The following is a 27,860-nucleotide window of genomic DNA, read 5'->3' as shown; positions in this document are numbered from 1 at the left end:
AAAAATACCCTATTCAAAATGAACAAAACTCAGCACATAAAGGGCAGTTGATATTCAAGGTGTTAAAAAGTCACAATATTCATGATAATTTGTTTTTTTTTTGCTAAAAGAAAATGTTTTTCACATGCACTGATAAAAATCAAATGATTGTTAAGGCATAGAGCTTATGAAATAAGCTCTGACCATAAACAGTGATGAAGGCAAGAAGGAAAAGAGGCAGCTTCCTTGAAAAATATAAGATAAAATATCTGTTCTTCATTTAGTAAAGAGTCTCAAGAATTTGAAAACCCATATTTTGGTATGACTGTACTTGGCTCCTAGTACTTCCAAAGTATAAATATGAATTGTCTCTGAAACAGCAATGTTAAGGATTAAAATGAAGGTCCCTAAGAGGCTAGGAATAAGAAAGAGAGCTAAGTATGATAGCCAGCTACCTTTGACACTTGAGGGAGGCATTCCTGAAAAAGTACTGGATTTAAAAAAGCTTATCAAAAGCAATTTTCCATAAGAAAAAATGGCAAAGGACTTCATTCAGATAATTTTCAAGATGCCAGCCGCTACACCTGACTATGTGCTAGCCTGTGAGCTGTGATGAAGTGTTGCTGGAGTCATCTTTGCATCTGCCTTCTGTCCAAGGAACAACTGGTACTCTGAGCAGAGAGGACCTACTCACAAACTACCCCCAGCTTCCTTCCATACTCACCTTCTCCCCGGAGAATGCTAGTGATTAAAAGCAACTTCAGTGGATGGCTTGCACAGACTTTGGCTATCAGAATTTCTCATGAACCAGAATGAGGCTGTGTTGACAAGATGTAAGAAAATCCTGGGTCTGCTGCTGATGACCATAAAGAGCTCTTCTAGGCATAAGGTGAAGTGAAGCCATGTAGGTTGTGATGCTGCATTTTATCACTCACTGGTGATGACTAGTTACCATCCCTCAGTGTCACTTAATACCTTGTCTTTTGAGATGCAGCCTATGATTACAGCATTTAAAACACTGTTATTCTAAGCACTGTGTAGCAGTGCTATTCTAGCTGGGACCTAGCAGTAAGCAACATGGTTAAATCTTACTTTCAAAATTATATAGGAAATACTGACAAAGAGATAAGCAAATAAACATGTAATATACAATAAATTCTTTGTAAAGCTATAAAGAAAAATAAAGAGAAAATTTGATGGTAATTACTGCATTAGATAAAGTGGTTACGGAAGCCTCATAAATAACTATTTTATGGGTAACGTAAAAGAAATTCCAAATGCATAAGTCAGAGTGAGGGGAGGATATAGTAAGTGTGGCTAGAGTCTGTGTTGTTTGGAGAAGAAATCATTTCCCACTAAATCTCTCTCAAATCCATCTATATTTCTCCAGACTGGTGATCTAATGCCCCATCACTTCTCAGAGCATATATATATGTATATATATATATATTATTATTATTATTATTTTTGTCTTTTTGCCATTTCTTGGGCCGCTCCCATGGCATATGGAGTTTCCCAGGCTAGGGGTCTAATCGGAGGTGTAGCTGCCAGCCTACACCAGAGCCACAGCAACACAGGATCTGAGCCGCATCTGCGACCTACACCACAGCTCATGGCAACACTGGGTCCTTAACCCCCTGAGCAAGGGCAGGGATCAAACCCACAACCTCATGGTTCCTAGTCGGATTTGTTAACCACTGCACCACGATGGGAACTCCCTCAGAGCATATTTTAATCTTGATTCCTCTCCTTGCCATAATGCAGACCAATGTTTTTTACAAAATTTTGTCTTGTAACTTTGTGCCTTAACTCATAAAATTCACGCTGCCTGAACTGTTTTATCCGTCTGTCTTTCCCTTTACATTTGAAAGATTAACAGATTTATATCTCTTTACATTTCATTCAGCTGAGCATTTTCACACTTTATTTTTATCACATTTTTTTCTTACTGTTATTTCCTCACTACAATTTTTTTTCCTACTGTACAGCGTAGTGACCCAGTTACAATACATGCTTACATTCTTTTTTCTCTCATTATCATGCTCCGTCATAAGTGACTAGACATAGTTCTCAATGTTAACAGCAAGCTCTTTATTTTGTTCATCACATTTTCAAAAATTATTTCCCCAACACAATTTTTTTTCACTGTACAGCATGGGGACCCAGTTACAAATACTTGTATATGTATTTTTTCTCCCATTATTATGCTCCATCATAAGTATCTAGACATAGTTCTCAGTGCTACACAACAGGATCTCATTGCTAATCCACTCCAAAAGCAATAGTTTGCATCCATTAACCCCAAGCTCCCAATCCATACCACTTCCCTCCCCCTTGGCAACCACAAGTCTATTCTCCAAGACCATGATTTTCTTTTCTGTTGAAATGTTCATTTGTGCTGTATATTAGATACCAGATATAAGTGATATCATATGGTATTTGTCTTTCTCTTTCTAACTTACTTCACTCAGTATGAGTCTCTAGTTCCATCCATGTTGCTGCAAATGACATTATTTCATTCTTTTTTATGGCTGAGTAGTATTGTATTGTGTATATATATATCACATTTTCCTAATCCAATCACCTGTTAATGGGTATTTGGGTTGTTTCCATGTCTTGGCTATTGTGAATAGAGCTGCAATGAACATGTGGGTGCATGTGTCTTTTTTAAGGAAAGTTTTGTCTGGACATATGCTCAAGAGTAGGATGGCTGGATCATATGGTAGTTCTAGGTATACTTTTCTAAGATACCTTCATACTGTTCTCCTTAGTGATTGTACCAGCTTACATTCCCACCAACAGTGCAGGAGGGTTACCTTTTCTCCACAACCCCTCCAGCACTTTTTATTTGTGGATTTCTTAATGATGGCCATTCTGAATGGTGTGAGGTGGCATCTCATGGTAGTTTTGATTTGCATTTTTCTTATAATCAGGGGTGTTGAGCATTTTTGCATGTGCTTGTTGTCCATCTGTACATCTTCCTTGGCAAAATGTCTATTCAGGTCTTTTGCCCATTTTTCCATTGGGTTGTTGGTTTTTTTGCTGTTGAGTTGTATAAGTCATTTGTATATTTTAGAGATTAAGCCCTTGTCCACTGCATCATTTGAAACTATTTTCTCCCTTTCCATAAATTGTTTTTTTGTTTTCTATTTGGTTTCATTTGCTGTGAAAAAGCTTGTCAGTTTGCTTAGGTCCCACTGGTTTATTTTTGCTTTTATTTCTGTTGCTTTGGGAGACTGACCTGAGAAAACATTTGTAAGGCTGACATCAGAGAATGTTTTGCCTATATTCTCTTTCAGGAGTTTGATGGTGTCTTGTCTTCTATTTAAGTCTTTCAGCCATTTTGAGTTTATTTTTGTGCAGGGTGTGAGGGTGTGTTCTAGTTTAATTGATTTGGATGTAGCTGTTCAGCTTTCCCAGCAATTCTTGCTGACTAGACTGTCTTTTTCCCATTTTATGTGCTTGCCTCTTTTGTCAAAGGATAATTGACCATAGGTGTTGGGGTTTATTTCTGGGTTCTCTCTTCTCTTCCATTGGTCTGTCTGTCTGTCTGTTTTGATACCAGTACCACACTGTCTTGATGACTTTGGCTTTGTAATATTGCTTGAGGTCTGGGAGAGTTATGCCTCCTGCTTGGTTTTTGTTTCTCAGGATTGCTTTGGCAATTCTGGGTCTTTTGTGGTTGTATATACATTTTTGAATTGTTTAAAGAAGATGTAAAGAAATGGAAAGATACTCCATGCTCCTGGGTTGGAAAAATTAATATTGTAAAATTGGCCATACTACCCAAATGCAGATTAATATTGTGAAATTGGCCATACTACCCAAATACAGATTCAATGCAATCCCTATCAAATTACTCATGACATTTTTCTTTTTCACACTTTAAAAAGCCAGTCTTAAAGATGAAAGATTCCAATTGACATCTTTTGGTTTGTCTTCCCAGTTTCCCTTTTCCATTCCCTCCTGTGGGAAATATCTATTTTCCCATTTGTGAACTTTGCCTTCCCCCAACCCCACATGATTCTGGGGGATCTGTTAACACCAAAGTGATTTCCCACTCCAGAGTATAAGGGTATTTGCCAGGCTATCCTTAAAGATCCCCTTATCTCCCTGAAGTCAGTGATTGTCCCAAGAAAAGGCATCAGGTCCATGGATGGGCAGTCAAAATACTTTGTGACTTTTTTACCAAAATGCTAAGGAAAATGTTATAAAAAGGAGCTAACACCAGAAAACAGAATGAAAAGATGGAGAGCAAATGACACAGTCCTGATAAAATTGTATCAGTCTGTGCACCTAGCCTTTTTTGAAACTAGTCATTCCTTACAATCTAGAGTTATATTAGGAAAATCAAAAACTAAAACATAGCAATTTGATGGTCTTAAGAATTAAATTTAAAATTGAACTTACTAACTAATATTTTGGTCCCATATTTTCACCAGCCATACAGGTAAGACCTTAGGTTGTGACTCTGATTCCTTATCTGTATTCCTCAATGGACTTTAAAATGTGGAAGGAGGAGGGTAATGTTTGCTAGTTTGCTGTAACATTCCCAGTGACAACTAAAGTATCTTTCACATTGAGTCATTTATAAAAATCTGAAGCAAAGCACAACAGTCTTTCTTGTATTTTACATGTCACTTGGTATTATAACCCTGAGGTGGACATCTGTGAATCTCTGTTGAGGTTTTTTACTCTTCTTTTTTCCTTTTATTTCATGGACTTATTTCCTCCCCTTCTGATGATCCCTGTAACCACATATTTTAGGAACAGAAAGTTATTCTCTCATAACTATAGAAATAGTTAGGAAAGTCTTAATACTCATTGGAGATTTCTAGTCACTTTATGATGTGTCGTTAAGAGGAACTTTCTGGTTATTTAGGTCACAACTGAAAAAATAACACAGAAGAATCTAGTGACTTTCACCCATGGCTTCTGATGCTTTTGTTAAGTACCAATTCTCTACATTAAATATATTTTTGCCTGAAATACCTAAAATAGGTTGTTGTTTCTTCACACAACTGTGACTGAAATAGACTAGAGCACCAAAGTGTTTCCAGGAACAGGAACACCAGAAATGGCAGATAAGGGTGGTTTTGCTTCTGCAGGTTGTTTTGGAAGGTCCTAAGTGGAAAGTACTGGATTTCTGTGGCTTGGAATAGCAAGTAACTCCTTAGATTGTCAAGTGTGTCTGAACAAAGTGCCCTTTGAAGGCAAGGCTTAGGGAGACTAACTCAACTATCGTTTGGATGTTAACCCCTTCCTTGTCAGAGATATGATTGACAAGTATTTTCTCTGATTCCTTAGATTGAGTTTTCATTTTTTAGATTGTTTCCTTTGCAATGCATACCTTTTAAGTTTGAGGTAGTCTCACTTATTTAATTTTGTTGTATTTGCTTTAGTTGTTGAATCCAAAAAGTCATTGCCAAGATCTTTGTCAAAGAATGTGCCTCCAATGTTTTCTTTTAGGAATTTTATGATTTGGGATCTGTGTTTAAATATGTCATCCATTTTGAATTGATTTTTGAGTATGACATAAGAAAGAGGTCTAGGTTCACTTGTGCATGTGTCCATTTTCCCCAACATAATTATTTGTGAGACTATCCTTTTTGTGTTATATTCTTTCCTCCTTTGCCATAAATTAATTGATCATTGATATGTGGATTTATTTGAGGGTTTTCTCTTCTATTCCATTAATCTCTCTCTGTTTTTATGTCAATACTATATTGTTTTGATTGCTTTAGCTTTGTAATATAATTTTAAGTCAAAGAGCATGAAGCATTCAGCTTCTTTTATCTTTCTCAAGACCATCTTAGCTATTTGGGTTGTTTTTGGTTCTGTACACATTATAGGATTGTTTGCTCTATTTCTATGAAAAAATACCATTGGAATTTTGATAGGGATTTCATTGAATCTGTATATTGCTCTGGGTAACATGGGTGTTTTAACAATATTTGCACTTAATCCATGAGCACAGAATATCTATTAATTACTTTTTAACTTTCTCAATTTCTTTCATTATTGTCTTACAGTTTACAGTATAAAGATCTCTTACTTTTCTTTGCTAAATTTACTCCTAGGTATTTTATTCATTTGATGCAATTATAATTTATCATCTAAAGCTCTGGCCACATTTTTTGCTGATATTACCTCTTTTCTATTGAATAGACCTTCCAGCTGTTAGAGAGACCACCGTTTATCAAGGGAGGGTGATCAGATATTGATCATGCAACTCTATGCAAAACACTCTAATAAGTGACCTTTGGGAGTTCCTGTCATGGTACAGTGGGAAATGAATCTGAATAGTATCCATGAGGATGTGGGTTGAATCCCTGGCCTTGCTCAGTGGGTCAGGGATCTGGCATTACCATGAACTGTGGTGTAGGTCACAGACATGGCTTGGATTCCATGTTGCTGTTGCTGCGAAGCAGGCCAGTAGCTGTAACCCTAATTTCAACCCCTAGCCTGGGAACGTCCATATGCCATGAGTGTGGTTCTAAAGAAAATAATAATTAAAAATAAATAAATCTTCTTTATCAAGATATAGCTTCAAATCTATATATATCTATATATACACACACATACATACATATGTATATAAACTAAATATATTAGGTAAGTTAGGTAGGTAATTAAATAAAATACTATCATTTGATTTTCTTTATTCTGGTAAGATAAATGCAGTTTTTTCTATCAATTTGATCGAGTTATTTTGTGAATTTCTACTTTGGAAAGTTATATTTCTACTTAAGAAAGTCATAAAGTTTTTTATATGCCCTGAGATGCACTTCCTGTATTCTTATTGCCTCCTACCATATTGAATTCTCTTAAAATTACTACAGTGGACCATGACCACAAAAGAGAATAAAGTGCTATGCAATAGTGAATTATTTTATGTAGATGTTCTGTTTCTTATAAAGATTTGTTCTGATTTTACATCTTATAAAAAGGGTAAAGGACAAACTCACAGACTGTCTGAGAAAAAGCATAGTGTTTGCTAGTCAAGAAGGGAAAAAAAGTTCTCATTACATTCAACATTTTCTATGGAATGTTCCATAAAGATGTTAAAGACTTCAACCAACCATATTACATATGAAGGCCACATAATTGAAATATGTCAGTCAAGGAATTAACTCTAAACACAATATCAAAATACAGTATAAGAAATATTTTTGAGATTTTTGAGTGTTACTGTTGCTACCATTGTCACTGTTGTTACAACACCTACTAGGTAGAGAGGTCATGTGTTGAGCACCTAATATGCACTGGAAGTGTAATTAGCATTCATACAAAAGCATCATGTATTCCTCAGAACATGTATGAAAATAAGTGGCATGGTTAATTCAATTTTATTTATAAAATGCTCATGCATAAAGGCATTAAATAGTTTATACAATATCACACAGTATAAAAATTTTTAGATTTAAAACTGAGACCAAGACCTCTCACAGCCAGCAAATTATATTATATAGGACATATGTTCACCGTATTATTTCCTAATGCCAACTTTGTACTCTCTAGACCAGAGAAAAGACAAAGGGAATGCACCCACACTGCTCCCACTGAAGCAGGTGAAACTGGATGCCTCCCCAGGAATGGACATTCCAGGGGGAACATGGAATTCTGAATGTAGCTGTTAAAATTGAAACCAAATATTGGGGGTCTATTAGAGTGTTATAAAGCAAGGAAACTGGGATTTACTGGCGGGATTTCCATGGGTTGATGTGGACAGGATCACGGGCTCTTTGGGTTTTTCCAGGTGTTTGATGAAAAGGAACAGTGTGATCACTGAGTGGAATGAACATGTGGTCACTGATGGAACGAGGTTCAGTCTGGGGATCCTCAAGGAGCAATCTGGGTGGGGTTGCCTGCCTCTTGAGCATGAATGTGGCTTTCAAATGGATGTGGGACACTGTTGCCTTCTTCTCCAAGCATCTAGAGATGGATGAGGTGTCGATAGAGCAGAATTTTGGTGAGGACTTGAGCCCTGCCCATCCTTAGGCAGCCCTTCATACAGGCTGCTCAGAGGGGTACTCAAATCAATTATTGGTGAGACTCTGAGCACCCCAGACTTACTTGCCTCTACGCCCGGGGTTGGTCCATTGAAAGGAAGCTGGTCCTTGGCAAAGCCATCATGTGGAGTTTGGTTTAGAATGTTCTGAGCTCTGGGTCAAGTGGTCATTGGGAAGCTCCTCTGGACAAAGACAGCGGACAGGAAGAAGATTCTGGGAGAACAAGAGCAGTTAGAATCCCTAGGTCCTTCAGAGGGGCTTTGTTTGGGAGAAATGTTTATATTGTGGATCAGGGGGAAAAAGATGGGGATCAAAGGCAGAGTGAGGGTGTGGGCTTTTCTCTAAGATCAGGCAGTTCCTCTGGGACATCAGAACTCACCCACAGAAACCATGGGGCAGGAGGGGTTGAGAGAGACTGAGGGGAGCTCCTGATTCAGGTGTCCAGGGCATGATCTCAGAACCCTGGGCAAGGATTTCTGTCCTCAGGAAACCAGGTCCATTCCTGCCACATATCTGTCACTGAACATTGTTGTGACTCTTGGAAAGTCACTTCATCCCTCTAGATGTAAGTGTCCCCCACTGTACTCTGTGGGTTATAACCCCTGTTTGCACTTCCTCCCCTTCAACTGGACTGGGTATCAGAGGAGGTGAAAATAGATGCTGTCCATGAGCTGCGAAGCATCATTCCCATGAAGATGCTGGGGCATAAGCTTCCACCCTTCCTGACCTGAGGCATCCATTTACCCTCTCTGGTTTCAACCACCACTGAATGTCTAGCTTACTCTTGCCATCACTCAAGGCTGAACACATACGGAGCATTGATGGAGCACCCATCCTTCAATTTTCTAAAATGTTACCCGTACTGCCTGAAGTGGTCCTCATGACGTAATACTAAAAGTTGGCCAGATTACCATTTCTACATCTTAGGACAGGGCATTGAGGCACCTAGGGATCTACAACCCTTTCCCAAGTTCATGATTCTTCTAAATGTGTTTGAACCAGACCATTAGGCACAATCACTGTGCTTTCCTGTGTTTCTAGAAGGTCTCAGTTAAACAAAGGTATTTGTTCGTAAATCCTGTCTATTAGTTGTTTTAAACTGCTCAATCTTCTATGACTGTTTTGATCCAGGAAGCTCTTTTGGGCAGCTGGTGAGCCAGGGGACCAAATGATTAAATGGAATTAATGAGTACTAATTTCCCTATTTTCTGACAGCAAGTTGTCAACAGTTCTCTCTGTGGTAATACATTTTGTAGGATCCTGCTTCCAGATTAAAAGTAGCCAGCCTCCGAGGTCACAAGGATGAAACTCTGGTTGACGCAAAAACGTACACTCCTGCACCACAAGTAGGTGCACCCTACAATTGAGTCAGTTGAATGTACTGTTTAGATTTTCTCATTAAGTTCCTGCAAAAATAATTTTTCTTTAGTGTCCTCTATTTAAGAACGTACTATGAAAAATTATGTGATGTCTTTTTTGTATGTGTGCGTCCAAGTTGAGTCCTGTTTAATCAGTTGGTACTGTTATCACTGTGGAAATAAAAATACATTGAAATCTCAACAGCTGGTTGATGTTTAAGAGTGAAGTTGATCTCTAGCTAGGGTGTAGATGCTAGCTGGTTTTTGGACATTAGCTAATGTGCCTCCATCAGTGAAAATATGTTTTCAGATTTCTTTCAATTATTGTACATTGTTTAGAACTGGATTATATTGACAAAGAAGTTGTGCAGACAACACAGAAAGTTCCTCTGTCCTATCGCTCCAGTTTTAGCCATTGATAACATATAACATGCTGGTGGTACCTTTATTACAATTAGAAAAACAATATGGATACATTTTTATTAATGAAAAGTCCATAGTTTGCATTAAGATTCATACTTGGTTCTCTTACAAAAACTCTGCTATTTGACAAATGCACAATATTACTTGTCACCATTATACTGCAGACAGATCTATACCCTAATGCTCCCTGGAGTATTTCTCCCAAGAGTCAAAAATGGGCTGTACCCAAAAGGCTGTGAATAATGTGATGATGAATGAGATGACTGGAAAAATAAAGTGTGAAAGATACTCAGAATGGAATACTCTTAAACCATAGAGTGGAGTTAAAGCTTTGAAATATACTAGAGTATAAGTGGACCGAATAATACAAAAATATATTGTGGTTAGTGAAATAAAGCAGGCACAGCAAGACAAATATCATGTAATTCCACTTGTATAGGCAAATTCATACAGCAGAAGTAGAAATCACCAAGGCCTGGAGGCAAGATGAAGATGAATTGTGACCTAATGGGTGTAGATATCTTGTTGATTATGATGACAAAGGTGTGGGTGTGGGCAGTATTGATGGGTTCAAAACAGTGTGGAAGTGAAAAATGCTATGGAGCTGTATACTTAAAAATTATTCAAAGGATAAATATTATGTATATGTAATCACACGAAAAGAAGTTAAAATATCAAGCAGAATAGATGGTGAGTAGTAGCAGGGTATGTAAATATGTTGGAGATAAAATGGTCTTGGTACATTTCAAGAAGTATTGGGAATTGGGATGGGTTTTAAAATAGGCCGGAGGAATCATTGGACTCTGTCCTTGAAAATAGCATGATTGTTTGGTTTAGTTTTGTTTTTTACTGCCACTGCATGGCATATGGAAGTTCCTGGGTTACAGATTGCCTCAGAGATGTACCCCAGCCATGGCAACACGGGATCAAAACCACATCTGCACACTTTACTGCATCATGCAGTAATGCTGTATCCTTAACCTCTGAAGGAGGCTAGGTATTGAACCTGGATCCTCACAGAGACAACATGGGATCCTTAACCCCCTGAATGACTCACAGCAGGAACTCCCCAAAGCATGCTTTTTTAATTCACCTTTTTCCAAATTTCCTATGTTGTATTGATGAGGTTGGCTTTAGCTAGCCAACTTAAGGCTCCCTTTCTCCATTCTTCAGTGGACCTCTCCTTTGCCATCCTCAGTCCACCAGAGAGGTCGGCCAATATCATGAGGGTCCATGCTTATTAGTCACCCACATACTTACTCATCCACCTCGTGTTCACACACTACCCCCAGCATGGCTGCCTGAATAATTTCTGGAGTGTTTGCTTAAAAGTGACCAAAACAGAAAAGAATCAGGGGTATTATTTTGTATTGGCTGGGGTCACTATAGGGCTTACAATTGATGACCCTATATAGCACAAACCCAGGGGACGGCGCAAATAAAAGCTTAGAGTGAAACCTCATCACCTCATTCTTAGCCTCGTGTCTAGCACTGTTGTACAAACCTCCTGCACAGCTGGGGAGAGTCGGTGCTCACACTGTTTCTCTCCATGATGTACTTTCCTACACTATGACAGTGGACAGCCTTTCAATCAGGGGACTTGCACACATTTCGTAGACAGTGAAACTGGGAGAAAAATAGTGATGTGATTTATAGTGACCACAGTTACTGGCAGGATTTTTGTAATGTCACATATTCAGTATTTTCTTTTCTTTAGGAGAAAGAGTTTGTGAATATATTTATATAGTATACTTTTCCTGGAATAGAAGTCAGCCCTCCATGAAATTTAAACTCTTTAATTAACTACAAAAACTTATGGAAGACATGATAAATACAGTCACTACAATGTGGCTTTTTGGGAGCAGATGATTTGACAAGAAGAAGACAATGTCTATTTAGCAGAAATTTCAGACCAGCAGGAGGCATCTGGGTCTCTATGATTGAAACACAGCTTGCTTTGGAGTGGCTTTTCCCATTGATTAGGTTCCCCTTAGCTAGAAAACTGAAGGTCTGTTTTCATGTCTTTCCTGCTCTCCTCCTTCGCTTTCCTTCCTCCACTAAAGGGGCTGAACCTGCAGCAACTCAGTCCACACGTATTATCCTCTCACACCTGTACACTCCCTCCCCATATCCTCACCAAGAACAACTCCCTGAGTGATTCCTCAGCATCATGGTCAGTGTCCCAATAATTCCTCTGTGTCCCTCTAGCTCGCCATTGAGGTAGAAGAAGAGGCTCTTCCCGACATTGAGGTGAGCTCCTCTTTCTTTATCTCAGATGAAAATGCAGCTTCATTTCTTTTTTCAGTCAAAGGCAGTTATAAAATTCAGACCATATACGTTATAGCTGATGTATACAGTTTCCTTGGTTGGGCATGTTGAGGGAAAATCAACTACAACAGAGACCTGATTCAATAAATCTTTCCCCCAATGTTAGCATCAAATAACTACTGTCCTAAGAGCAGGCCCTTTCCCCAGCAGAATATTTTCCTCCTTGAAGGAGGAAACTTTTATGATACCTGTTTCAAATTGGACCTGAGAAGTCTTCCAGGAAAAGCTAGATCCTTTCCCGCTGATGTCTTCTCAGGTTCCTTTGGGGACCGTCGACTCAAGGACAGTTTCCCAGTTAGTTTTCTGAGGACAAAGAGGGAACAGAAGGCCTGTGAGCTCAGAGCACAGGAAGCTTAGATCCTCACACTGTCCTTATTTTTGTTTTTTCTCTAGTTGCAGAGACAGAACATTGTCAAGAAAATTCATATATATTATGAGAGGGACACTCCACCGATGAACAATCAGGGTGAAGGAGAAAAAGGTGGGGCTCTCTTGCTGGCTTTGATGGGAGAGCCGCCAGATTCCGGGTTCCTGGTGGGAATGAGGGCTGGGTCTGTAGAGCAAGTGCCTGTTGCCTAGTGAGGAGCAGTGCCAAGTACTATGGTCCTGGAAGACACTACATCATTGGGTCTCTGGGCATGTGGGTGTCTAGGTGTGAGCCTAGGTGGTGTGATTGTGGATCTGCACGTGTGTGATGCGTGGTTCTTCAGGATGTATTTCCTGCTTACACAGACAGTACACCCACCACCTTTCTTTAGGAAAAATCCCATCACCTTTGCACATCACCTCTCCTGTCACACCTGCATCCTTCACCACAGCTGTTCCCAGTTGGCTTACCATTCCCGATGCTCAGGCAGAGATGGTGCCGAGACAGCTGGCCCAAGCTCTCGACCCCCTGAGTGGAGAAGCCAAAATGGGAACCAGGTGAGGGTCATCTGGACCCAAGACCAGTACCTGTCCCTCAGCCAGGGGAACATCAGTCATGGGGAAAGAAGTGGGTTTGGGGGGGGGGTCTCTGCTCCCTGTCCATGCCTGGCAGTACCAGGGTCTCCAGAGGTCACAGACCTGCCCATTGTTATAAGGTGGCATATAGTGGTCACAGAACCCAGGCAGCTCTGGGTGGACTTTACAGTCACGTTGGCACAGACCTTGGTGGGAATGGCTCCTCCTCAGCTCACAGATTCTGAGAGGGCTGAGGCCCCCATGAGACAATGTAGGTCGTGCACACTTTGCGTAGAAAAGGAACCCTTTGAGACAAAACTATGATGTGATTGATAGCAGCTGATTTTTTTTTTTTTTGTCTTTTGTCTTTTTTTTGTCTTAGTTGTTGTTGCTATTTCTTGGGCCGCTCCCGCGGCATATGGAGGTTCCCAGGCTAGGGGTTGAATCGGAGCTGTAGCCACCGGCCTACGCCAGAGCCACAGCAATGCGGGATCCGAGCCGCGTCTGCGACCTACACCACAGTTCACGGCAACGCCGGATCCTTAACCCACTGAGCAAGGGCAGGGACCGAACCCGCAACCTCATGGTTCCTAGTCGGATTTGTTAACCACTGCACCACGACGGGAACTCCCAGCAGCTGATTTTTAATGTAGGATTTCAGTATAGCCAAATCTTCTACAGCTGATTTTCTGTAAGACCAGTGGTTTGTGAATCCATTTATTAGCATACTTTTCCCTACAATGGCAATCAGCCTTCAAGTGAAGTTTAAACTTTTTAAAAATGATTTTTCTTTTTTCCATTAGAGTTGATTTGCAGTGTTCTGTCCATTTCTACTGTAGGGCAAAGTGACCCAGGCACACACATAAACACATCCTTTTTCTCACAGTATCCTCCACCATGTTCCATTGTTAGTGACTATATGGTGTTCCCTCTGCTATGCAGCAGGATCTCATTGCTTATCCACTCCAGATGGAATAGTTTGCATCACTTAACCCCAGATTCCCAGGCCATCCTACTCCCTCCCCCTTCCCCTCTGCTACCGCATGTCTTTTCTCCAAGTCCATGAGATTCTTTTCTGTGGGAAGGTTCATTTGTGCTGTATGTTAGATTCTAGATATAAGTGATGTCGTCTGGTGTTTGTCTCTCTTTCTGACTTAGTTCACTTAGTAGGAGGGTCTCTAGTTCCATCCACGTTGCTGAAAATGGCATTATTTTGTTCTTTCTATGGTTGAGTTGTATTCTGTTGTGTATACATGCCACGTCTTCTGAATCCATCCATTTGTTGGTGGACGTTCAGGTTGTTTCCATGTCTCGGCTAGTGTGAATAGGGCTGCGGTGAACATAATGGGTGCATGTGTCTATTTCAAGGAAAGTCTTGTCTGGATATATGCCCACGAGTGGGATTGCTGGGTCACATGCTAGTTCTGTATATAGTTTTCTGAGGTACCTGCGGAGTGTTTTCCATGGCGGTTGTACCAATTTACATTCCCACCAACAGTGGAGGCAGGTCCCCTCTTCTCCACACCCTCTCCAGCACTTGTTATTGGTTGACTTGTAAATGATGGCCATTCTGACCGGTGTGAGGTGCTCCTTCATAGTACCTTTGATTTGCCTTTCTCTAATAATTAGTGATGTTGAGCATTTTCCCATGTGCCTGTTGGCCATCTGTATATCTTCCTTGGGTAAATGTCTATTCTTAGTTCTTTTACCCATTTTTCAAATGGGTTGTTGGTTTTTTGGCTGTCGAGTTGTCTATGTGTTTTTGCATAATTTAGAGGTTAAGCCCTTGCCAGCTGCATCATTCAAAACGATTTTCTCCCATTCCATAGGTTGTCTTTTTTTTTTTTTTTATGGTTTCCATTGCTGTGCCAAAGCTTGTCAGTTTGATTAAGACCCATTGGGACCGACCCATTGGTTTATTTTTGCTTTTAATTCTTTTCCCTTACAGTCTGATGTAAGAAAACATTTGTAAGGTTGATGTCAGAGACTGATTTGCCTGCGTTCTCCTCTAGGATTTTGATGGTGTCTTGCCTTACATTTAAGTCTTTAAGCCCTTTTGGGTTTATTTTTCTGCAAGGTGTCAGGGTTTCACTGATATTCATGCGGCTGTCCCGTTTTCCCAGCACCACTTGCTGAAGAGACCATCTTTTACCCGAACTTTTACATTCTTGCCTCCTTTGTTGAAGATTAATTGACCGTAGGTGTCTGGGTTTATTTCTAGGTTGTGTATTCTGGTCCATGGGGCTATGTGTCTGTTTTGGTACCAGGACCACACTGTCTTGATTTCCATAGCTTTGGAATATTGCCCAAAGTCTCCTGCTTGGTTTCTGTTCCTCAGGATTGCTTTGGCAATTCTGGCTCTTTTATGGGTCCTTATAAATGTTTGGATTGTTGGTTCTAGTGTGGTGAAAAATGTCATGGGTAATTTGATAGTGATTGCATTGACTCTGTAGATTTCTTTGGGTAGGATGGCCGTTTTTACCATATCCATTTATCCAACCCTGGAGCATGGAATATCTTTCCATTTCTTTGAATCCTCTCTAATTTCCTCGATTAATGTTTTATCGTTCCCAACATACAAGTCTTTTGCCTCCTTGCTCAGGTTTATTCCCAGGTATTTACTTTTCATGGGGGTGATTTGAAAAGGTATTGTATTTTTGCAGTCCTTTTCTGGTACTTCATTTCTAGTGTACAGAAAGGCAACTGATTGCTGAGCGTTAGTTTTGTGCCCTGCTACACTGCGGAATTTGTTGATTAGGTCAAGGAGATTTTGTGTGGAGTCCTTAGGGTTTTTGATATTTAGTATCATGTCATCTGCATAGCGTGACAATTTTACCTCCCCTCTTCCAGTCTGGACACCGTTTATTCCTTTTGTTTGTCTGATCGCTGTGGCTAGGACTTCCAATAAGTATGTTGGATAAAAGTCAGGAGAGTGGGCATCCTTGTCTTGGTCCAGATTTTAGTAGGCTGGCTTTCAGCTTTTCTCCATGGAGTATGATATTTGCTGTGGGCGTGTCATAAATGGCTTTGATTATGTTAAGGTAAGTTCCCTCTGTACCCACTTGGGTAAGAGGTTTTATCCTGAATGGATGTTGCACTTTTTCAAAGGCTTTTTCTACATCTATTGAGATGATCATGAGGTTTTTGACTTTTCTTTTGTTAACGTGGTGTATGCCATTGATTGATTTGTGTCTGGTGAACCATCCTTGTGCACCTGGGATGAATCGCACTTGGTCGTGGTGTATGATCTGTTTTATAGGTTGTTGGATTCGGTTGGCTAAAATTTTGTTGAGAATGCTTGCATCTATGTTCATCGCAGATACTGGCCTATCATTTTCTGTTTTGGTAGTATCTTTGGTTTAGGTATTAGGGTGAGGGTGGCTTCACAGAATGTCTTTGGGAGTGTTGTTTCTTTTTCACCGTTTTGGAAAATTTAACGAAGGATAGGTATAAATTCTTCTTTGTATGATTGGTAGAATTCAGCTGTGAAGCCATCTGGTCCTGGACTTTTGTTTGTAGGGAGTGTTTTTATGACATACTCAGTTTCATTTGAAGTGATTGGCCTGGTCAGTTGCTCTGTTTCTTCTTGATGCAGTTTTTGGTGGGATGTAAGTCTCTAGAAGGGTGTCCATTTCTTCTAGGTTTTCAAATTTGTTGCCATCTAAATATTCAGAGTCCTCTCTCTCTCTTTTTATTTTTTGTATTTCTGCAATATCCATTAAGATTTCTCCTTTTTCTTTTCTTATTTTGTTTATTTGGGTTTTTGTTCTCCTCGCCTTGGTGAGTCTGGCCAGAGGTTTTTCAATTTTGTTACCTTGTCAAAGAACCAGTTCTTGGTTTTAGTGATAGTTTTCTGTTGAATTTTTCAATCTCTCCTTTATGGATTTCCTCTCAGGTCTTTATGATTTCCTTCCTTCTTTTGGCTTTAGGTTTTGTTCTTCTTTTTCTAGTTCATTTAGGTGGTGGGTAAAGTTGTTGACGTGAGGTTTTTCTTCTTTTTTGAGGAAGGCCTGTATCACTATGCCTTTCCCTCTAAGCACTGCTTTTGCAGCATCCCATAGATTTGGAGTGGTTGTGTCTTCAGTATCAGTTGTCCTGAGGTATTTTTCTAATTACCTTTTGGATTTCCTCCTTGACATGTAGAGTTTTTAGTAGCATGTTGTTGAGTCGCCATGTAGTCAGTTTTTTTCTGATTTCTTTCTCTGTGGTTGATTGCTAGTTTCATGCCATTGTGATACTTGAAATGATTTCTATCCTCTTAAATATGTTGAGGTTAGTTTTGTGCCCCTGAACGTGTCAGTCCTTGAGAATGTGCCGTGTACCCTTGAAAAGAATGTATCTAATTCTGCTTTTTTTTTTTTTTTGGATGTAATATACTGAAAATGTCAGTGGCATCTAACTTTTTTATTGTGTTGTTTAGGATCTCTGTTGCCCTATCGATTTTCTGTCTAGAGGGTCTGTCCATTGATGTGAGTGGTGTGTTAATGTCTCCTACTATTAGTGTATTCCCATCGATTTCTCCTTTTATGGCTCTTAGCATTTGGGTGTGCATGGGTGCTCCTCTATGAGGGGCATATATATTGATGATGATAATATCCTCTTCTTGAGTGACACTATTTTATCATTAAATACTGTCCTCCTTTGTCTTTCTACATGGCCGTCTTTTTAAAGTCTGCTTTGTCCAATAGGAGTACTGCAACTCCTGCTTTCCTGTCTTGTTCATTGGCATGAAATAGCTTTTGCCATCCCCTCACTTTCCATCTATGTGTCCTTTGCCCTAAGGTGAGTCTCTTGTAGCTAGCACATTGTAGGCTCTTGCTTTTGTATTCGGTCAAGCACTCTCTGCCTTTTGATTGGGGCATTTGGTCCATGGACATTTAAGGCAATTATTGATACATATGCATTTATTGCCACTTTAAACCTCGTTTTCCAATTGAGTCTGTGTTTGTCCTTTGTTCCTTTTTTTGGTTGTATGATTTCTATTTATGCTTGGGTCCCTTTCTTTTTAGTTTTTGTGAATGTAATGTTTGGTTCTGCATTGCAGTTGCCCTATTTTTCGGGTCTGTTAGCCCATTCCTCTATCTGCTAGCACGAGCCTGGTAGTCAGATAGGCTCCCACACATTATAATAAAAAAGAGCCTAGATAGTCTTACTTTCCTTGCTTGCATTTTGTAATTTTGAATTCCTTTTTAACATCTTCATGTTTCTCCTTTTGCTTGTCCTTGTGTGGATTGTCTCTTTTTCAGTAGTTTTTTTTTCTTCTTCTTCTTTTTAGATCTGTGTACTGGATTATTGAAGTGATTGTGTTCCAATTGTGATTTCCAGCATTTTGTTTTTCTTTGTTTTTATTTGGAGAAGCCGTTTCAGTGTGTCTTTTAGAATGGGTTTAGTGTTGCTGTACTCTTCTACCTTTTGTTTGTTGGAGAAATTCCTTATTTCTCCTTCTCTTTTAAAGGGTATTTTTGCTGGGCACAGTATCAAGCCTGCAGATTTTTCCCTTGTAGAACTTCGACTATATCTTGCCACTCTCTTCTGGCCTGTAGAGTTTCTGAATTGAAATCATCTGATAGCCTTATGGGCATTCCCTTATAATTCAAGCTTTGTGTTTCTCTTGCTGCCTTTAGAATTCTCTCTTCTTCTTTTAATTTTGCCATCTTTATTGTAATGTGTCTTGGTGTGGGTCTGTTTGGGTTCACCTTGTTTGGGGCCCTTGGTGCGTCCTGTCTGTTGCCTTTAGATTTGGAAAGTTTTCAGACATGATTACTTTGAACATAGTTTCAATCCCCTTTTCTCTCTCTTCTTCTGGAATTCCTCTTATGCGTAGATTGATTGTTTTACCCCATAGATCTCTTATATTGTTTTCCTGTTGTTTCATTTGGTTTTCCGTATGCTGTCCTGATTGGGTCATTTCCATTATTTTATCTTCCAAGTCCCTAATTCATCCCCCTGCATTATTTATTTATTTATTTATTTATTGTCTTTTTGCCATTTTCTTGGGCTACTCTCGCAGCATATGGAGGTTCCCAGGCTAGGGTCGAATCGGAGCTGTAGCCACCAGCCTACGCCAGAGCCACAGCAACGCTGTATCCAAGCTGTGGCTGCAACCTACACCACAGCTCACAGCAACGCCGGATTGTTAACCCACTGAGCAAGGCCAGGGATCGAACCCACAACCTCATGGTTCCTAGTCGGGTTCGTTAACCACTGGGCCACGACGGGAACTCCCCCCTGCATTGTTCATTCTGGTCTTTAGTGCCTTTAACTCAGTTTGCATCTCTGCAAACGAATTTTCTAATTGTTCTTGAGCTCCTCCTGATATTTTCTAGTTCCTTTCTAATGTAATCTGCTTTCCTTTTTCTATCTGTTCTTGAAAGAAAAATGTATATCTTCTAGAATCACTTATTTGGGGAGGAAATCCTTAGAAGGTGGGAAAGGTGGCACATTCTTGCTGGTTTTAGTGGGGAGGGCCAGATGGATTCCAGTTTTGTCCTTGGAAGTAGAATGACAGGTTTGCTGATGGAAAGTGATTTCCAGGTGAAGTCGTGAGGCCAGGTACTCTAGTCCCAAGAAAAATCCATATTACCCTGAGATGATGGAGGTTTGTCAGAAGGGCACAAGGTGTGTCTGTATGTGAAATGGCTAGTAGGAGTCTTGGTGTGTCAAAATCCTGACCCGAATCGTTGTCCACATAGATGACCCTGAGGAAGCCATGGACAAGCAGCCCACCATTGGACGAAATGAAGAGTCTGACAGCTCCTCAAACGTTAGTGTGATTTATTTATCTGAGAAAAAACGTAACCTCAGTTTGACATTTTTAAACGAATTCAACTCTGAAAGTCTACAAAGTTCAAATCAGGGGATAAGTAAAATTTTCTGTGGTATATGAATGTTAACTAAATGTCCCAATGGACGACTGATTCAAAAGGACATTTAAAAAGTGACAAGAGCAGATAGAATGTGCAGGTGTGGTTGGAAGCATGGTTAGTAGCAGAGACTCGCCCTCCTTGAAGGAGACTTTGGCAGCTGTGGGTCAGAGTGCACGTAAGAGTTTTTCCAGGAAAATTCGAAGGCTTTCTCCAAGATGACCTCTGTGTTTTTCCTTTGGGACCTGGGACTAAAGGAATTTTACATTTGGGTTTTCTGTGGACAGACAGACAATGAAAAACCTTTGAGTCTGTAGAGCACGGGAGGCTTAGATGCTGTCACTAAGAATGTGCTTTTCTCTAGATGCTGGATGAGGAGGACACTGACAAAGACGGGATGAGTTTGGAGGTCGACACTCCAGTGACGAACCATCGGGGTGACGACGACGATGACGAAGAAGGTGGGTCTTCCTTGCTGGCATTGGTTGGGGAGGCACCAGATCCGGGGTTCCTTTTGGGAAAGAGGGTTGCTCCCAGCTCATTCCCAGCCATAGTGATGCCCAAGGTGTACACGCCCTGGACACAAGTCTGCCCTGTAGATGGTGCTTTGTGGCAAGATAGGAGGCCCGGGAAGCGAGGTCCACACGTGAGCACGTGTGGTGTGAGCGTGTGGTTCCCCAGAACCTCTTGCCTGTTTCCGCCGCAGAGAGACGCGTCAGCTTCGTGGAGGACAAAGGCCACCCCCTCTGCAGAGCTTCTCTGCGTTCATGCATTCTCCCTTGACCCCCGCTGCTCCCAAGTTGGCTCAATGTCCCCGTTGCTCAGGTGGAGAGGGTGCCGAGCCAGGTGGCCCAAGCCCTTGACCTCCTACGTGGAAAAGCCAAAGGGGGACCCAGGCCGGGTTCCCCATGGGGTTGCTCTGGACCCCTGACCTGTGCCTCTCCCTCAGCAGGGAGTCCTCAGTCATGGAGCCCTGAGGGGCGAGGGCCCCTGTCCCCCGTCCATGGTTGGGTGTAGCAGGGACTCCAGAGGTCCTGTAACACCTGCCCATCTCTAGAAGGTGGGCGGTCGGCGCTGGTGTCTTTGCTTCAACTTGGCCAAAAGAGATCGGGCTCAGGGGTGTGTTTTCTCGTGTTGGATGGTGTCACGTCAAGGCTTCCAACTGACCACCCTAGGTGGCACACACCCGGGGGCTGTTGCACATAAGAGCTCAGCGTGAAACCCCATCGTCAGCCTGGTGTCCAGCACCAGGGTACAGAAGCGTCTGCAGCGCTGGGCGAGGAGGAGTCAGTGCTGAGTCTTTGCGTCTCTCCGTGACGAACTGTCCCAACTCGTTGTAAGGCTCCTATGAGTGTGGGTAGCCTTTCACTCAGGGGACATGCACGCCTCATGTGGCACAGGGAGACGGGGGAGAACAAGCAGGATGTGACTGAACGTGGCTGTTTTTGAGGGTAGGGTTTCCGTAGCGTCACGTCGTCTGTACTTGATTTTCTTTGCGACAAGTAGGGTGGCAAATACAGTTACCGGTATGCTTTCCTGGAATCGAAATTAGCCCTCCAGGACAGTTGAAAGTTTTAATCAACGGCAATGTCTTAGGGAAGATGCAGCGAGTGCAGTAAAAACAACGGTGACTCTTGGGGCGCAGATGATCTGGGAAGAAGTCCAGCAGACCCTGGCCATTTAGCAGACATTTCAGACGGGCAGGAGATGTCTGGGTCCCTACGCTCCCAAGAGAGCTTGCACTTGCGTGTCATTGCCCATCGATGAGGGTCCCCTTTGCTAGAAAACCACAGCTCTGGTTTCCTGTCTTGCCTGCCCTTCTCCTTTGCGTTCCTTCCTGCACCAAAGGGGCTGGCCCAGCAGCAGCTCAGTGCGCACTTACCAGCCACGCACATCCATTCACTGGCTCCCCACGTCGTCCTCATCAGGAAAAACTCCCAGCGGGATTCCTGAGCGTCACGCCCAGTGTCCTGACAGTTCCTCTGTGTGCCTCCAGATCTCCCCGAGATAGTGCTGGATGACGTGCCTGCGGTGAGGGTGGCGGGACGGCCTCCATTCGCTCCGCGGGTAAGTTGGGTTTTTAGTCTGAGCTCGCAGTGTTGCTCTATTTCCCCTTCGTGGACATTAAGTTATGACAGCCTGAGCCTGCACGTTCCAGACCATGTGGACGGTTCCGAGGGTTGGGACTCCATGTCAGGCGCGTCTGTTGCCAACTCCCGAAGCCTGCTTCCGCAGGGCAATGCGATAACAACACCTGTCCCAACCTGCAGAGGACAGAGCTCCTTCTCCAGAAGCATCTTTTCCTCGAGGGAAAGAGTTCTGTCATCTCCAACTGACATGGCCTTGGACATCCCGTCGTCTAGGACAAGTTCTTGCCTTTCTCCCCGAGGAGGCTTTGCTCTGCCTTTGCTGGGTTCTCTGGACTCCACCGCTGTTGTGCATCGGGGTTTCTGCTGTCACCAAGTGAAGGAAAGACCTGTGCAAATAGGTGGCCTTGTGGTCTGATCCTCATGGCACTTTCTCCTCTTGTCATTGCAGGTGGCCTTCATGGTGAACAAAACACGTATGTATGCTGGAAGCACTCATCTGGGGGGAGGGGCCCCTTAGAAGGTGAGGCAGGTGGCGCAGTCTTGCTGGGTTTATTTATTTGTTTTTAATTGTTGTTTCCCCAGGGCAGGTCTTGTTTTTTTCCCCTTTCTTCCGGCCGTAGGGCATGGTGACCCGGTTACACATACATGCACACGTTCTATTTTCGCACATTATCATGCTCCATCATAAGTGACTGGACATAGCTCCCCAGGGCTACACAGCAGGCTCTCACTGCCCATCCATTCCAAAGGCAAGAGTTTGTATCTATTAACCCCAAGCTCCCCAGCCGCCCCAGTCCCTCCCCCTCCCCCTCCCCCCTCCCCCTTGCAACCACAAGTCTCTTCTCCAAGTCCATGATTTTCTTTTCTGTGGAAAGGTTCATCTGTGCCTCATGTTAGACGCCAGATACATTCTTGCTGGTTTTGGTGTGGAGGGCCGGAGTGTTTGCAGTTTTGTCCTTGGAGTTAGGGTAGCAGGTTTGCTGATGGAAAGTGACTTACAGGTAAAGTCACGGGGCCAGGTACTGTAGTCCCAGGAACAAGCCGTGTTACCATTAGTCGATGGAGGTTTGTGTGCAAGGGACTAGGGGGGTGTGTATGGGAAACGGCTGGTAGGATTCTGAGTGTGTCAAAATCCTGAGCCTTCCTCTGACCCTCCTCCCAGATGACCCCGAGTACCCGAGGCGGAAGGTGTCCGGCATCAGTGCTCAGAAAGTTGTTCCACCTTCCACCAAGGTAAGGGCTTTTCACTTCTCTGAGGAAAAAGAAAAAGCAAAAAAAAAAAATATATGTATATATATATGTATATATATATGGCTTCATTCCCTAGCTTTTCAATCAAATTCAACTCTGAAAGTCCAAATCCGTGGATACTTAGGGTTTTCCTGGGTTGGGTGACTGTTGACTGATTGTCTGTCCCAGTGAATGACTGATTTAAAAAAGGACCTTTAAAAGCGGACAGCAGTAGTTTTGTATGTGTAAGTGTGGTCGGGAGCATGGTTAGTAGCAGAGACTCGCCCTCCTTGAAGGAGACTTTGGCAGCTGTGGGTCAGAGTGCACGTAAGAGTTTTTCCAGGAAAATTCGAAGGCTTTCTCCAAGATGACCTCTGTGTTTTTCCTTTGGGACCTGGGACTAAAGGAATTTTACATTTGGGTTTTCTGTGGACAGACAGACAATGAAAAACCTTTGAGTCTGTAGAGCGCGGGAGGCTTAGATGCTGTCACTAAGAATGTGCTTTTCTCTAGGTGCTGGATGAGGAGGACACTGACAAAGACGGGATGAGTTTGGAGGTCGACACTCCAGTGACGAACCATCGGGGTGACGACGACGATGACGAAGAAGGTGGGTCTTCCTTGCTGGCATTGGTTGGGGAGGCACCAGATCCGGGGTTCCTTTTGGGAAAGAGGGTTGCTCCCAGCTCATTCCCAGCCATAGTGATGCCCAAGGTGTACACGCCCTGGACACAAGTCTGCCCTGTAGATGGTGCTTTGTGGCAAGATAGGAGGCCCGGGAAGCGAGGTCCACACGTGAGCACGTGTGGTGTGAGCGTGTGGTTCCCCAGAACCTCTTGCCTGTTTCCGCCGCAGAGAGACGCGTCAGCTTCGTGGAGGACAAAGGCCACCCCCTCTGCAGAGCTTCTCTGCGTTCATGCATTCTCCCTTGACCCCCGCTGCTCCCAAGTTGGCTCAATGTCCCCGTTGCTCAGGTGGAGAGGGTGCCGAGCCAGGTGGCCCAAGCCCTTGACCTCCTACGTGGAAAAGCCAAAGGGGGACCCAGGCCGGGTTCCCCATGGGGTTGCTCTGGACCCCTGACCTGTGCCTCTCCCTCAGCAGGGAGTCCTCAGTCATGGAGCCCTGAGGGGCGAGGGCCCCTGTCCCCCGTCCATGGTTGGGTGTAGCAGGGACTCCAGAGGTCCTGTAACACCTGCCCATCTCTAGAAGGTGGGCGGTCGGCGCTGGTGTCTTTGCTTCAACTTGGCCAAAAGAGATCGGGCTCAGGGGTGTGTTTTCTCGTGTTGGATGGTGTCACGTCAAGGCTTCCAACTGACCACCCTAGGTGGCACACACCCGGGGGCTGTTGCACATAAGAGCTCGGCGTGAAACCCCATCGTCAGCCTGGTGTCCAGCACCAGGGTACAGAAGCGTCTGCAGCGCTGGGCGAGGAGGAGTCAGTGCTGAGTCTTTGCGTCTCTCCGTGACGAACTGTCCCAACTCGTTGTAAGGCTCCTATGAGTGTGGGTAGCCTTTCACTCAGGGGACATGCACGCCTCATGTGGCACAGGGAGACGGGGGAGAACAAGCAGGATGTGACTGAACGTGGCTGTTTTTGAGGGTAGGGTTTCCGTAGCGTCACGTCGTCTGTACTTGATTTTCTTTGCGACAAGTAGGGTGGCAAATACAGTTACCGGTATGCTTTCCTGGAATCGAAATTAGCCCTCCAGGACAGTTGAAAGTTTTAATCAACGGCAATGTCTTAGGGAAGATGCAGCGAGTGCAGTAAAAACAACGGTGACTCTTGGGGCGCAGATGATCTGGGAAGAAGTCCAGCAGACCCTGGCCATTTAGCAGACATTTCAGACGGGCAGGAGATGTCTGGGTCCCTACGCTCCCAAGAGAGCTTGCACTTGCGTGTCATTGCCCATCGATGAGGGTCCCCTTTGCTAGAAAACCACAGCTCTGGTTTCCTGTCTTGCCTGCCCTTCTCCTTTGCGTTCCTTCCTGCACCAAAGGGGCTGGCCCAGCAGCAGCTCAGTGCGCACTTACCAGCCACGCACATCCATTCACTGGCTCCCCACATCGTCCTCATCAGGAAAAACTCCCAGCGGGATTCCTGAGCGTCACGCCCAGTGTCCTGACAGTTCCTCTGTGTGCCTCCAGATCTCCCCGAGATAGTGCTGGATGACGTGCCTGCGGTGAGGGTGGCGGGACGGCCTCCATTCGCTCCGCGGGTAAGTTGGGTTTTTAGTCTGAGCTCGCAGTGTTGCTCTATTTCCCCTTCGTGGACATTAAGTTATGACAGCCTGAGCCTGCACGTTCCAGACCATGTGGACGGTTCCGAGGGTTGGGACTCCATGTCAGGCGCGTCTGTTGCCAACTCCCGATGCCTGCTTCCGCAGGGCAATGCGATAACAACACCTGTCCCAACCTGCAGAGGACAGAGCTCCTTCTCCAGAAGCATCTTTTCCTCGAGGGAAAGAGTTCTGTCATCTCCAACTGACATGGCCTTGGACATCCCGTCGTCTAGGACAAGTTCTTGCCTTTCTCCCCGAGGAGGCTTTGCTCTGCCTTTGCTGGGTTCTCTGGACTCCACCGCTGTTGTGCATCGGGGTTTCTGCTGTCACCAAGTGAAGGAAAGACCTGTGCAAATAGGTGGCCTTGTGGTCTGATCCTCATGGCACTTTCTCCTCTTGTCATTGCAGGTGGCCTTCATGGTGAACAAAACACGTATGTATGCTGGAAGCACTCATCTGGGGGGAGGGGCCCCTTAGAAGGTGAGGCAGGTGGCGCAGTCTTGCTGGGTTTATTTATTTGTTTTTAATTGTTGTTTCCCCAGGGCAGGTCTTGTTTTTTTCCCCTTTCTTCCGGCCGTAGGGCATGGTGACCCGGTTACACATACATGCACACGTTCTATTTTCGCACATTATCATGCTCCATCATAAGTGACTGGACATAGCTCCCCAGGGCTACACAGCAGGCTCTCACTGCCCATCCATTCCAAAGGCAAGAGTTTGTATCTATTAACCCCAAGCTCCCCAGCCGCCCCAGTCCCTCCCCCTCCCCCTCCCCCCTCCCCCTTGCAACCACAAGTCTCTTCTCCAAGTCCATGATTTTCTTTTCTGTGGAAAGGTTCATCTGTGCCTCATGTTAGACGCCAGATACATTCTTGCTGGTTTTGGTGTGGAGGGCCGGAGTGTTTGCAGTTTTGTCCTTGGAGTTAGGGTAGCAGGTTTGCTGATGGAAAGTGACTTACAGGTAAAGTCACGGGGCCAGGTACTGTAGTCCCAGGAACAAGCCGTGTTACCATTAGTCGATGGAGGTTTGTGTGCAAGGGACTAGGGGGGTGTGTATGGGAAACGGCTGGTAGGATTCTGAGTGTGTCAAAATCCTGAGCCTTCCTCTGACCCTCCTCCCAGATGACCCCGAGTACCCGAGGCGGAAGGTGTCCGGCATCAGTGCTCAGAAAGTTGTTCCACCTTCCACCAAGGTAAGGGCTTTTCACTTCTCTGAGGAAAAAGAAAAAGCAAAAAAAAAAAATATATGTATATATATATGTATATATATATGGCTTCATTCCCTAGCTTTTCAATCAAATTCAACTCTGAAAGTCCAAATCCGTGGATACTTAGGGTTTTCCTGGGTTGGGTGACTGTTGACTGATTGTCTGTCCCAGTGAATGACTGATTTAAAAAAGGACCTTTAAAAGCGGACAGCAGTAGTTTTGTATGTGTAAGTGTGGTCGGGAGCATGGTTAGTAGCAGAGACTCGCCCTCCTTGAAGGAGACTTTGGCAGCTGTGGGTCAGAGTGCACGTAAGAGTTTTTCCAGGAAAATTCGAAGGCTTTCTCCAAGATGACCTCTGTGTTTTTCCTTTGGGACCTGGGACTAAAGGAATTTTACATTTGGGTTTTCTGTGGACAGACAGACAATGAAAAACCTTTGAGTCTGTAGAGCGCGGGAGGCTTAGATGCTGTCACTAAGAATGTGCTTTTCTCTAGGTGCTGGATGAGGAGGACACTGACAAAGACGGGATGAGTTTGGAGGTCGACACTCCAGTGACGAACCATCGGGGTGACGACGACGATGACGAAGAAGGTGGGTCTTCCTTGCTGGCATTGGTTGGGGAGGCACCAGATCCGGGGTTCCTTTTGGGAAAGAGGGTTGCTCCCAGCTCATTCCCAGCCATAGTGATGCCCAAGGTGTACACGCCCTGGACACAAGTCTGCCCTGTAGATGGTGCTTTGTGGCAAGATAGGAGGCCCGGGAAGCGAGGTCCACACGTGAGCACGTGTGGTGTGAGCGTGTGGTTCCCCAGAACCTCTTGCCTGTTTCCGCCGCAGAGAGACGCGTCAGCTTCGTGGAGGACAAAGGCCACCCCCTCTGCAGAGCTTCTCTGCGTTCATGCATTCTCCCTTGACCCCCGCTGCTCCCAAGTTGGCTCAATGTCCCCGTTGCTCAGGTGGAGAGGGTGCCGAGCCAGGTGGCCCAAGCCCTTGACCTCCTACGTGGAAAAGCCAAAGGGGGACCCAGGCCGGGTTCCCCATGGGGTTGCTCTGGACCCCTGACCTGTGCCTCTCCCTCAGCAGGGAGTCCTCAGTCATGGAGCCCTGAGGGGCGAGGGCCCCTGTCCCCCGTCCATGGTTGGGTGTAG

At 43.8% G+C, this 27,860-nt stretch overlaps 1 protein-coding gene across 8 annotated transcripts in view; it reads left to right on the top strand.

The window, feature by feature from the left end:
* The window catches only part of LOC110258212 (uncharacterized), a 201,276-nt gene that overhangs the window by 112,130 nt on the left and 61,286 nt on the right, over positions 1–27,860 (top strand). For 4 of the 8 annotated variants that reach the window (XM_085017282.1, XM_085017281.1, XM_085017280.1 and 1 more), the window contains exons 1-12: positions 10,320–10,462; positions 12,494–12,581; positions 19,735–19,805; positions 20,270–20,366; positions 21,902–21,972; positions 22,444–22,468; positions 23,158–23,228; positions 23,739–23,835; positions 25,371–25,441; positions 25,913–25,937; positions 26,627–26,697; positions 27,208–27,304. In XM_085017282.1, coding sequence (XP_084873408.1) covers positions 10,460–10,462; positions 12,494–12,581; positions 19,735–19,805; positions 20,270–20,366; positions 21,902–21,972; positions 22,444–22,468; positions 23,158–23,228; positions 23,739–23,835; positions 25,371–25,441; positions 25,913–25,937; positions 26,627–26,697; positions 27,208–27,304 — 787 coding nt within the window. In that variant the 5' untranslated portion in view covers positions 10,320–10,459. Of the gene's footprint in view, positions 1–10,319; positions 10,463–11,980; positions 12,023–12,493; positions 12,582–19,734; positions 19,806–20,269; positions 20,367–21,901; positions 21,973–22,443; positions 22,469–23,157; positions 23,229–23,738; positions 23,836–25,370; positions 25,442–25,912; positions 25,938–26,626; positions 26,698–27,207; positions 27,305–27,860 lie in introns of those variants that run through there. The other 4 variants (XM_085017279.1, XM_085017278.1, XM_085017276.1 and 1 more) reach the window with 2 other exon arrangements.

This window comes from Sus scrofa, chromosome 3 (genome assembly GCF_054392235.1).
Source record: "Sus scrofa isolate SSC_HxYL_T2T_F1_AM1 chromosome 3, Sscrofa_HxYL_maternal_Yorkshire_Landrace_v2.0, whole genome shotgun sequence".
Taxonomy (NCBI): Eukaryota; Metazoa; Chordata; class Mammalia; order Artiodactyla; family Suidae; genus Sus; species Sus scrofa.
The sequence above is the reverse complement of the archived record's forward strand: the minus strand, read 5'-3'. Positions and strand labels throughout refer to the sequence as shown.